Raw genomic sequence first — 12,440 nt, forward strand, 5'->3', positions numbered from 1 at the left:
TCTCTCTCTCTCTCTCTCTCTCTCTCTCTCTCTCTCTCTCTCTCTCTCTCTCTCTCTCTCTCTCTCACACACAACACCATGTTATAACATAAAAATACCACATTCTCTTCATGTTATAACATAATAGTGTTGTGTTGACATGTGTCAAAGTTTGGGTGTAATATCACCCCACCCATACTGAGTAGTCTTATGTGCATGTTAACGACCAAAATATTAAAACAAACCTATATCTAGTGATCAAAGGTCAAAACAAGATAAATGTGCATATTTATGAAATGATGTTATGACAACTTTTTATGGTTGATACTGTTTCTAATTATGACATTAAGACCCCTGGAAGTTTTATGACTTGACAAACCCATTGTTTAACGGAGAGATTAAATTCTTTTCGCTATTTGTTCCTGGCGTTAACCCTTCGGGATTTGCGTTTCGCAAATTGCACTAACCACCAGCTGCAAAAACTCCAAAATTGTTGTTTAACCCTAAAATTACAAAGATCCCCAATTTCAACAAAGATCATTTCCTTTTAAAATCTGTTGATATTTTCTAAAAAAATCTCACTTATTTCCCTTAAGATTGAAGATCGATCGAAATACCTTCTCCACCAAACTGGCATTCATCCCATAAAATCGAGGAGAACCCAATCCTAATCGATCGGAATCGAATCTTTAGATACAAATTTGGTTGTGTATATATATTACACATATAGAGATCATTTCAGTCTACAATCCGAGACAAATTTTGAAATTTCTGTGAGGCAGCGGTGGTAATGGTGATGGCGATAGGCGGCAGCGGTGGTGTTGCCGGCGGAGAAGCCCGGAGGGCACATGCAGCGATGACAATGGTGCAACTTTTCGCCGGAGGATCGCATGTGATCACAAAAGTAGCCCTGAATTTTGGAGTTAGCCGGCTTGTTTTCTGCGTTTATCGTGACGTCCTTGCTCTCCTAATCCTCGCCCCCATCGCCTACTTTCGCGAAAAGTTAGTCAACTTCTCCTAGATCTTAATTTTTCAATCAGACAGCGAATGCCTGTTTGTTTTGTTTTCAAGATTTGTGTTATCAATGTGCTCTTTTAAGTCAGGGATCATATGATCTTAGATAACGGTTAGATAAAAATGAGATTACAAACAGTTGTTGCTTTAAACCCTAAAAAAGTGGTTGATTTTTGTATTCTTGGTGTAGATCCTTTTATTCCCCCCAAAAAAACCTGCAATTAAGGATATGGATTTGTTACATTTTTGGGAAATTCTTTGTTCCAATCCACCATTGCCGACTTATAACATTCTAATTATCATCTGCCTGTAAAGAACAATTTTATACCACCTGCAAAATCCAACAAAACTAAAGCTGTGGGTCTTATTTGTTATCTTGTAGGAGAACCAGACCACCTATAACCAGGCGTTTCCTCCTCTCATTTTTCTTTCTTGGGTTAACAGGGTAACTTTACAATCTCTATATCTCTCCAAAACTCCATTTTTTTTTATCTTTCTCATGAAAATATTGTTTCTTTTTAAACCTTTAATAGGATATTTGGAAACCAGCTTTTGTTTCTTTATGGACTTGGCTACACAACTCCAACATATGCTGCAGCTGTACAACCTTCAATTCCTGTGTTCACATTTATATTCGCCACAATTATGGGGTCAGTTCAACACCACACTCTTTTCACCTTGATGTTAAACAAACTGCATAGATGCATATAAATATACACATATATATACCTATTTCTTGGAGTCCATATGAAGTGGTTTTACATGCAGTACAGAAACAGTGAATATACTAAGAACTGAAGGTCAGGCAAAAGTCGGAGGCACATTTGTATGCGTTTGTGGAGCCATTTTCATGGTTATGTTCAGAGGACCTGTCATATTTGGGTACTCAGAAAATGACCTGTCACATAATGAAATCAGTGCAAAGGGTCAACCAGAGCCAGCTGGATGGTTATTGTCAATTTTTATTGGTCTTGGGTTTGACAACTGGCATCTTGGTGTTCTATGCTTAATTGGGAACTGCATGTGCATGGCAGCCTTTCTAGCCATTCAGGTGTTCATTCATTCCTTGGTGTATTGGATTTTGAATACATCATGTTTTTTTTTTCTTTAAATGCTTATGAAGTTGGATTTTGTAATGAAAAATGAAAATTCAGGCTCCAGTGTTGGCTAGGTATCCTGCAAGCTTATCTGTTACAGCATATTCGTATCTTTTTGGTGTTATGTTTCTGTTATCAACAGCATTCTTCATGAACAATGAGTCCACAGATTGGAGTTTGACTGAATCTGAATTTTGGGCAGTGCTTTATGCTGTAAGCATCTTTCTTTATTCATTTTTTTTCTTATTAGGACACTATACTTAAAAAAATGTAGCCAATTATAGCAGTGAAAATTGCTTTGCATATGGACATTCTATAATTGGGTAGAATTTTCAAAATAATAGGAAAAAATCAAAGTAGGATGCTATAATAAACAAATCAACAAAAGTACATTCCTATTTCTTGTATCTAACACTTTTACAAGCATTAATTATTCGATTTCTTTCAGGGAACCATTTCATCTGCATTAAATTATGGACTTTTGACCTGGTCAAACAAAATCCTGGGACCCGCTTTAGTTGCTCTTTACAATCCACTTCAGCCTGCTGCATCCGCCTTTTTATCAAGACTTTTTCTCGGAAGCCCAATTTACATGGGCAGGTCTGTTAATCACCATTATTATCTTTGATCAATTAATTAATTTTCATGTATGTATTTTGACATTTTTTTTTATTGTATAAAAACAGCATTGTAGGAGGATTATTGATTATATCAGGGCTTTATTTGGTGACATGGGCAACATATCGTGAAAAACAACAGGCAGCTTCTGGAGGTCGCCATGTTAATAAGCCATCTGAGTCACCATTGATAAATCACATTTTTGCAGGCCCACCTCCTCCTTTGTTACCAAAGATTGTGGATTAAATCTTGAGGTGCAAAATCATGGTTTTTTTTTTTTATTATTAGGAAAGAAGAAAGAAAAGAAATACTTGAGTAGAATTTTTTATCTTAGTATTTTATACAAATTGATGAACGGGACGCATATGCGCCAACGCTAACTACAATATTATTTCTTTAATTTTAAGAATTTGGTACTTTGGTTATATTACATTGGGCACATGAAATTTGACATTTTGAATTTAAGTCCATTATTTCATTGGTTCAATGGTTGTTTCTTTTTTACTTGATGAGCTTAATGGATTAAGTTTTTAATCTGTACAATTATACATTTTTACTTCATCTGGACATCATGATGTAATCGGTTAAGTAAAAAAACCTAGCTTAATGTGTTAAAACACTAGCCTTTTACCTTTGTCTTTCTTCCCTTTTCTTCCCAAGTTGTCTCACTTTAATATAATATTGATTAATATTGTAAAATTTGTTTTTTGGAGTTTAATGGGTAAAATGGTCACTTCATCTCATCCAAAAGGTTTATTTAGTCTAGAAAATAAATAGGCTTTATTGGTTATGTATCCAATAGACAACATTATTCGTTCCGGCCGTTTTACCCATAGATAACTTAAGTGAGGAAAAAAAGATAATTGGTTATGTATTCAGATTTCACACCTTGTTTCTTGATGTTAAGATCTGGTTTTCAATTTCAGAGAAAATGCAGTTAATGACTTAAAAATAAATGCTCTTTCAATGTGCCTCTATTTAAGACGTTTAATTTTTTTTGTAAATTAGTACTTAATGATGATCTTCAATTCTTGTTGTTTGCCATTTTGATGTTTTCTTTAGTTTTAATACGTTTGTATAGTATCTTGTTATTTTACAAGAAGTCTAGTAGAATGGAACTAGTATAAAAATAGAACAAAGGTGGATGGTTATGGAATCTACTCTAAGCTGCAAAGCATTTGAAGAGCGTGTGTATTTGAAGTTATGTGAAGGTATTCATATAGAGAGATCTAAAAGGTTTGCAATAGCTGAAGACTTGAAAAGTAAAATAATTTTTTAAGGTAAAACGGATCTTCAAAATCATGACAATAACAATAAACTTTTACATTATCTTTGGTATGTAATACTGTACTAAAGTTTGAATGAAATATTGGATGGATTTTTTTTATACCATTTAGGGAAGAATGTGATTCTTTTGATTTCCATAACTTTAAATTTTTAAGAATATAATGGAATGATATACTAAGACTATAAGTTTACTTTTAGATACATAGTTATCGTTTATCAATAATACCAATGTTTTTTTCTTTTTAAATCCATAACATTTATTATACTAAATCATCTTCCATGTAGATATTTTCAACTAAAACACACATACATCATAGTGCACCCATCAATTTAAAGGTTTTGTGCTTGATAGTCATCACTATTATGTCACCGAGTATAGTTTAGTCGTTTCTTGAGGGTTGATTCTTCAGTTTTAGATGTAGGAAGAAGCCCTAATCTTTGAGTCTCGAGATACCTTGATAACACTGAAAGTAGAATCATACTTTATTTAGTTTAGAAGGTTGTCTCGTTTTAAAAAAATTCAAAATAAAAAATAAATACACATGCACATATCATGCAATCATGCATGTGCATATATACCCCCCCCCCCCCCTTTATTTATTTATTTATTTATAAATAACACTTATGAACAACGACGTATAGAAACAATCTGTTGAAGCTTACTTCTGTTTGTACATATATAATATGAATGCACGTCACCCACGTTGAAGCTTATCCAAATTGTGGAAATTTGGATGGTAAAACTTATCCAAATTGAAGCTTGTCTGACATATTTTGTTTTCGAACGACATAAATTTATTAGAAAAAAAAAGTTGGCAAGAAGCTAAACAAAAGAACAAATTACATAACAACATTTAATGGGTTTTGAAGCCAACCAACCCAGTTTGTATGAGACTTATGCCTATTATTACACCAAATAAACGATTGAGTTACGATATTATCAAAAATAAGAGCCTTCTTCGGGGAATCTTTGGCAAACAACAAGCTATTGCGTAAACTCCAAATGAACCACCACATGACAAAAAAAAACACCTTCCAAGAAATCCTTAGCCCATTTCCTTAATCGCAAACCATCGAACCACCCAACCCAATCTTCATAAGAAGAGATAACTGTAAGATAATAGATTGTTTGATTGATAAATAGTGAGGTTAAACCTCATACAGATAGGGATACATAAGAGACCTAATCTAAACCTAAAGGGTTTGGGCCTAAACCCTAATCACTAACACCCCCCCCCCCCCACAGTTTGATCGGAAGGGGACGATTAAACTGGAAAAACAAAAACATAAAACATAACATAAATGAAGACAGCGACAGCAGTGGTGGCAGAGCTATAACGATGACGGCTAACAACAACTGATCGTTGGAGAATGAGAAAAAGAAACGGCGGTCAGCGACGGTTCCTTTGTATAAGAAGAGAGGAGCGGCGGCGACATCGATCATCGAGTCGGCGGAAGAGGAGTCCAGAGAAAAGCAACGAGAAAGAAAGATGGCTCGAGCTGTGGCAGCCGGAGCCTATTACGACTAACTCGGAAAATAGATTTGAAGAAGAGGCAAGTTGAGGAGAAGGCAGAAAGCTTAGAGACAGGAGCCATCCGACGAGGAGACATAAGCAAACGAGGCAGTAGAAAAAGTCGAGGTAAGAGCTCTGGTTTGGTGCCAACAATTGTTTTATTATTTAGGCGGAGAAGAGAACAAACGCAAAAATAAGGAACATAATGAAGGCACCTCCGACGACTATTAGAAAAGGTCGGCTGAGGTGGAGGGTGGCGGCTACGAGTTGTGGTCAGAAGTAATGTTTTAACTTAGAGCTCTGATACCATGTAAGATAATAGATTAATTGATTGATAAATAGTGAGGTTAAACCTCATATAAATAGGGATACATAAGCCACCTAATCTAAACCCTAAAGGGCTTGGGCCTAAACCCTAGTCACTAACAATAACAGTAATAGGGATATCCCACCACCTCAAAACTCGAGAAGTCAAGGTCGAGGCCACCAAACAAGAGAAAAAAAGATGATCAACCGACTCCATCCCATTATCACAAAGCCGGCACATAATAGAAGGAATATACAAACCTCTTTTAGAAAAGTTAAGGCGAATAGGAAGGCCATCCAAACATAAACGCCAAGCAAGGATATTGATTTTAATAGGCACTAGACGGACCCATCGAATAGCAATATCAGTTGAACCTAACAAATACTCATCTATAAACAACCGAACAGATACAACTGAAAAGTCACCCGAATCACCCAAATCCCAAACCCACCGATTGGGAACCTGGTGTAAAGAAACCAAAAATAGCAGATGACGCAAAGCCTCCCATTGCTCACTTTCGGCCCATCTTCTAGGACTCCTACGAAAAGATTCATAAAAATGCTCGTGACTCCACTTCAAACTGATCGGAATACTAGTATCTTTCTCCAAGGCATACAATCTAGGATAACATAATTTTAACAGCATGTCACCCAACCACAAGTCTTCTCAGATTAAAGTTTGAGAGCCATCCCCCACTTCCCTTCTACAAAAAGAAGGCAAATCCACACCTCTACTTCCAAGGTGTAAGGTACCCTTAATTAAATCAATCCAAGTTGAAGAATAGTTTAAAGGAACCGCACGATCTACAAATTCATGAACTCCATACATGGCTGTAATAACCTTAGACCAAAGATCATGTTTGTCTGATATATATCTAGACATTTCCCTTTCTCCCAAATCCGCTCCCAAAAAGAAATTATTCCAATAGACTCCAACCTTCTACAACATATTTGTCTGACATATCTACAACATTTCTTGCATATATATAATTGTGAATATGTTTATAGGGATTTAAATTTCATATTCACTAAAACACACATCTATAAATACAAATTTATGATCGAAAAAGTGAATACTTACAGTGTTGGTTTCAGAAGTAGGGTGTAGACAACATACGTGAACAAAATAAAAGTGAGTGTAGAGGGAGTAAATTCAACCAAAAAGTTATAAAAGCACTTTACAACCACAACAAATCTTTGAACATTTTCTTTGAAAAAAACACTTTACAACCACAACAAATTTCGCTATACATCTAAAATATATGAAAGATACGTAATTTTCAAGTAAGCATAATTAAAAGAAAATATTTGCATGTATTGTCTCGGAATAAGTTTTTGTTGTAATACTAGTTAATCAATAAATATATTATTTCAATCAATTTTAATATCCAAAAATTAGTTAATTTCATGTTTATAATTGAAAATAAAATCTTTTTGAGCCGGAAGTAAATCATTTTTAATATATTTTACTAGGATGTTATTGGATGGATATATGATGGCAACATGCATAATGTGAACTTCAATATTAATTAAGTAAAAATGGTGAAAATTTAAATAATTGGTCATCTTCTTTATTCTATAGCATTTACATTAAATTTTAGAAGGGTCCCTGTGGTTTAGTGAATATCACAATTTTATTCCAAGTTTTTGATTTGTATAAATTTTGTTCCCTAGTTTCCAGTTTTTGCAATGTTGCTCCACCTCCGTTAAATCTAATTGTCAGTTAGGTTTCACTTATGAGAGAGAAGACATGATTTAAAAGTATTGTTGGTGGCATCAATATGGAATGATGTCCAAAAATTAAGAACACCATAATCTAATGAATTCATATCTCCACTTTTGGATCTCAAAAAAACAAGGCACATGCTTGGTCAGTTTGACTATGTCTTACATATAACAGGAACATCATATTGTATATATCATTGCGTGCATAACAATTCTTCTGGTTCTTCATAGTTCATCCAATTGCATACTCGATTACAATGCTCGATGGAACCTGTTTGGCAAATTTCATATACTCCCAAATCTAGTAATTAACAACACAAAGGTGAAATTCAGCTTCACATACAACCATTGATTCACACTCTCCAAGAATCACCCTCCTTGTATTATATGGATTCCTTAAACAAGGTAACAATTTCTTGTTGTGTTCCCAAATTATTAAGACAATCATCGGAATATGAAAAATCACAACTTTAGAGAACAATTGTGTAAGAATCAATGTCCATTTTGAATTCAAAATGTGTTTATATGTTTTTATAGTTATTAGAGTTTTCTACAATGTGACAATTCATATGACTTATAAAGTTGAAATTCGACTATTCAAACCTAGAAATTCAAATTTGTAAGTATTTCTTCGAAACATATATACACAGAACTATGAATTACCACTAAAGTTAACTTACCCTGATGATAATAGGGTAATTTCTTGTGAAAATCTATCAGCACGTCGATTAAATAAGCCATCAACATCTTCCCATTGGTTGAGCTTTAAAATCTATAAAACCAACTCAGAAATGGGTTAATCAGTTGTTTGAAACATGGCACCTTGAACCCACAACCGGTAGCCAGCTCAAAAATGGGGTTTGTGGTTTATATATAATAAACAAGTAACTGCAAATTTGGTCCAGGTAAAATGGTCAAAAAGAAAAGTGTAACTTAGGTTCAGTTAGACTTAACGACAGGTTGACCAAATTTGCAAAAATTAAAAACTATGAAGTCGAAATTGATACAAATTAAAAACTTAAACTAAAATTATGATATTTACTAAACTACAAGGACTACTTTTGAAATTTAATCTAGCATTTATCTCTAAACCTAATGATTGGGTAAGGACCATACATGGAATGATGGAATAACACCCCACCCAGTACCAATTGGCCACATGCAATAATGCCATATGTTTACTCGCGTATCAATTATGTCAACATACATGAAGTCATTCTCTATTATGATAACTAGAAAGGTTACCCCCGCTACGCGGGGGCCAGAAGCTTTCAATGTTGTTTGCGAATCGATAAATATGACAGACGTAGAAAGTGCAAGGATGAAAAGCCCGGACTTTGCCCCGAACCGTTTTTTTCATGTTTTTATGAAAAAATGTAAAAGTTTTGACTGTAAAGACCAGAAGTGTCAAAATGGCTAAAGAATTAAAGGGGTAAGAATTAGCAACTTTTTAGAAAAGGGATCAAAGTTGTCAAACCGTTAAAGTTTTGTGGCCAAACTTTAAAGATTAAAAGGTTCCTAAAAAGTGTAAAAATATTGATTGTAAGGACCAAAAGTGTCAAAATGGTTAAAGAATGAGGAGAAAAGTTGCCAAAAAAACATCCAGTTTTTTATGAAAAAATGTAAAAGTTTTGACTGCAATGACCAGAAGTGTCAAAATGACTAAAGAATTAAAGAGGTAGGAATTTGCAACTTTTTAGAAAAGGGATCAAAGTTGTCAAACCGTTAAAGTTTTGTGGCCAAACTTTAAATATTAAAAGGTTCTTAAAAAGTGTAAAAATATTGGTTGCAAGGACAAAAAGTGTCAAAATGGTTAAAGAATGAGGAGCAAAGTTGCCAAAAAACATCAAAATTTATTATTCCTAACTTTGAAGCCCAATAATAATACAGTGACCAATTCTGCCAAAAAAATGACAAATTTACTATTCCTTTTCTTCATAACTTTAATATATATATAATAATGACACGGGGTGTGCAACATGCTAATCCCTCCTTATATTAAACTATTTGTGTAAGTATTATATCTTTTATATAATTAGGATCGTAAATTTGGAAATATGAAAAATTAGGTATATGATATAGTTAGATGTATAATTAGGTGTAGAAGACTATATTATTGTATCCACACATATTCATGGGGGTGTTGAGGGGGGGCAAAGTGGGCAGCTGCACATAGTCTAATTTTTTTTATTATATATTATATATATATTTATTTAAAAATAAAAAGCTTATAATAACAGTAAGGGCCTTTTTTCTCTGACTTGTCCTGGACATTTGAGGATATTTACATCCTTAGGATCGGTCATGAGTATATTGATAATGTTTCATAATAGGATAAAGAATAAAGAATATTTGCATATAGCTTATAATGTTATATAGCCAAATAAATCCATATGTTTTTTAGTACGATTATGATTGTTATGGAATAAATTATGAAATTAGATCTCAACTGATTTTAAACATAAATTTAATTATAGGCATACGATATTAGTTGTGGGAATCTGTACACCTTTATTCTTGGGATTTTGTACATATGATTCTTTACAGGACGCTATTAACATGGAAATGTGATTGTAATCCCACATTCAATGAAGAGAAAATTATTGAAAAGCAAGTGGGTGTCTTAAAAGTATAAGGATATCCACCTTTATTTTTTTAATGCTATTTGGAGTATATTCCATGGTAGATTAAATGTTAATCTTGATAATCATTTTTAAATTTGTTTAATCTAGTCATTAACATTTGAAAACGATACAAAAATTCAAAGAGTTTAATCTCAAGTAATATTATTCTTATTCTGATTAGATACAATGAAGAACAAAGAATTTTTAATCTGAAGTAATCTTGATAATCATTTTTTACTCTCCCAAATCAACCCACAAAAAGAAATTATTGCGTATAGACTCGATATTTGAAAGAACGCTGATCAAAATCTTATAAATAGACATAACATAAGTAGGAAGGGAACCCAACACCAATTTCAATAAGGTCAACCTCCCCCAACTGATGAAATCTTGACTTTCCAATTTGAAAGTTTTTGAATCACTTTTTGAACGGCCTCCTTCCAAGCACCCAACTTATTCATATTGCCACGCATAGTTAAACCAAGATAGGATAAAGGAGTCTTCATAGCAGCACGACCGATACTATTGTCCATCTCCTCTACCAACGTATTCGGAACACCAATACAAAGTAACTTACGTTTTATAAGTTAATTTTAAGACCAACAAGATGAAAACAATGAAGAATTCAAGTTATATTATCAACAATAAAATTCGAATTATAGTATCACTGCATGAAGATTCACCATGTAACTTAATAGGGAATTCAAATGAAATAATAAATGTAAGATAACTCTTATAGAAGAGAGACTATGTATTAAATGTCGAACCTTCCAAAGAAGATGTTGAAGCCTAATTTGTCATGTATGCAAGTGTCGAGCCTATTAGTTTTGAAGAAGCTCTGAAACATGAGCAATGAAAAAAAAAAACTATGAATGATTAAATAGAATAATAGAATAGTAGAAAGGAATGACAAGGAATTACCGGAATGAGCGAAGGCTACTGGAGTGATATGGGTTTATAAGACTAAGTTCAATGAAAATGGAGAGGTGGTTTAATACAAGGATAGGCTTCGTGTGATAGAGTATGCTCAACAACATGGAGTCGATTATACATAGGTATTTCCACATACAAGACAGAGACAACTCGTTGTGTTATAGCACTTTCAGCTCAAAAAGGATGTATGGTCTATCAATGAAAGTGGGTCAGGGTTTTACGTGGTCATTTATATTTATGCAACAACCATTTGGTTTTGTGAAAAAGGGAAACGAATAGAAGGTCTATATGCTAAAAAATCATTTTATGGCTAAAGCAAGCATTGCATGCTTTGTAAATAGGTTTTAAAAAAGTGTGAACATACGTATACTTTGATCATTAAAACATAATATGAAGGTGTGGTATTAATCATAAGTATGTACATTGATGACTTGATCCTTGCAAGTAATGATGATTTAAAGATTTCAAAAGTTCCATGAAGTGTGAGTTTGATATGACATAGCTCGTAAATAAGAGGTGTGGGAGAAGTGAACTTTCTACAAGAGCTTAACAAGACGGGTACCGTTGAATTAGTGCATCACAGTAAGAAACCATTCAAGTTAGATTTTTTTTTTCAAGGACTTATAGGAGTTTTCTAAACACAAATATAAACTAAATGCTTGGAACATTTAGTTTAAAGGATTATTTGTTTGTTTGGTAGTTTGCTAATAATTTCCATATTATCACAATATATTGTTTTTGTTAATTTAGTCTTGTTCATTAAGGATTGTTCAATTAAAAATGTATTAATGATATTTCATTGATTTCTAGTTAAGTTTATTATGAAGTTATATTTTGTAGTTACTTGCATATTCAAATCAAATAACTAAAGGAACCCAATAGTCACATCTTTAGATATTCAATAAATAGTTTAGTCCAAATCTTTTAACTTATAATGCCAATAAAGTTGTGATGTTGTTATTATATAACAAATATGTAGTCATGTTCAATTAAATCTATTACAAATTTGTATGTTTGAAATTGTAATATTCAGTATATGCAAAATGTTTTGTTAGTTTATCGTATATTGTTGCAAAATAGTTCTATAAGTAGCTATATATGTTAGAGTTTTCATTTTCTCGAGATCATTTTGGACTCCACATATGACATCTAAAATATGATATCCCTTTTTATCTTTATCAAACATGTGTCTCTCAAAGGAGTTATAATATCTCACATCTAACATCCCATGTCCATTTCTATCCTTATCGAGCATTTGTCTCTCAACAGAGTGTTAGTATATCTCATATCGGTACGATACAGTCTTATAAATGGTGAATATCGCCTATCTACATAAATGCTCG

General features: G+C 33.2%; 1 protein-coding gene across 2 annotated transcripts; it reads left to right on the forward strand.

Moving 5' to 3' along the window:
- The first annotated feature begins 384 nt into the window (after positions 1–384).
- Positions 385–3,135, forward strand: LOC145165590 (WAT1-related protein At4g19185-like). Of its 2 annotated transcripts, none has more exons than XM_079084337.1 (7): positions 385–981; positions 1,376–1,438; positions 1,527–1,643; positions 1,762–2,044; positions 2,148–2,303; positions 2,539–2,690; positions 2,777–3,135. In XM_079084337.1, the coding sequence occupies exons 1-7, from the start codon at positions 770–772 to the stop codon at positions 2,952–2,954; spliced, it is 1,161 nt and encodes a 386-aa protein (XP_078940463.1). In that variant the 5' UTR covers positions 385–769; the 3' UTR covers positions 2,955–3,135. The 2 variants fall into 2 exon arrangements, with proteins under 2 accessions (XP_078940463.1, XP_078940464.1); XM_079084338.1 differs by having other exon boundaries at positions 906–981; positions 1,767–2,044.
- Positions 3,136–12,440: the final 9,305 nt, after the last annotated feature.

This window comes from Lactuca virosa, chromosome 3 (assembly GCF_052849685.1).
Source record: "Lactuca virosa cultivar CGN04683 chromosome 3, Lactuca_virosa_CGN04683_v6, whole genome shotgun sequence".
NCBI classification, from domain to species: Eukaryota; Viridiplantae; Streptophyta; class Magnoliopsida; order Asterales; family Asteraceae; genus Lactuca; species Lactuca virosa.

Coding starts and splice junctions, on each gene's coding strand:
- LOC145165590 (XM_079084337.1), top strand. CDS start 770: ATGGTGATGGCGATAGGCGGCAGCGGTGGTGTTGCCGGCGGAGAAGCC. Junction 1,644..1,761: donor ATATTCGCCACAATTATGGG/GTCAGTTCAACA, acceptor TTTTACATGCAG/TACAGAAACAGTGAATATAC. Junction 2,691..2,776: donor AGCCCAATTTACATGGGCAG/GTCTGTTAATCA, acceptor GTATAAAAACAG/CATTGTAGGAGGATTATTGA.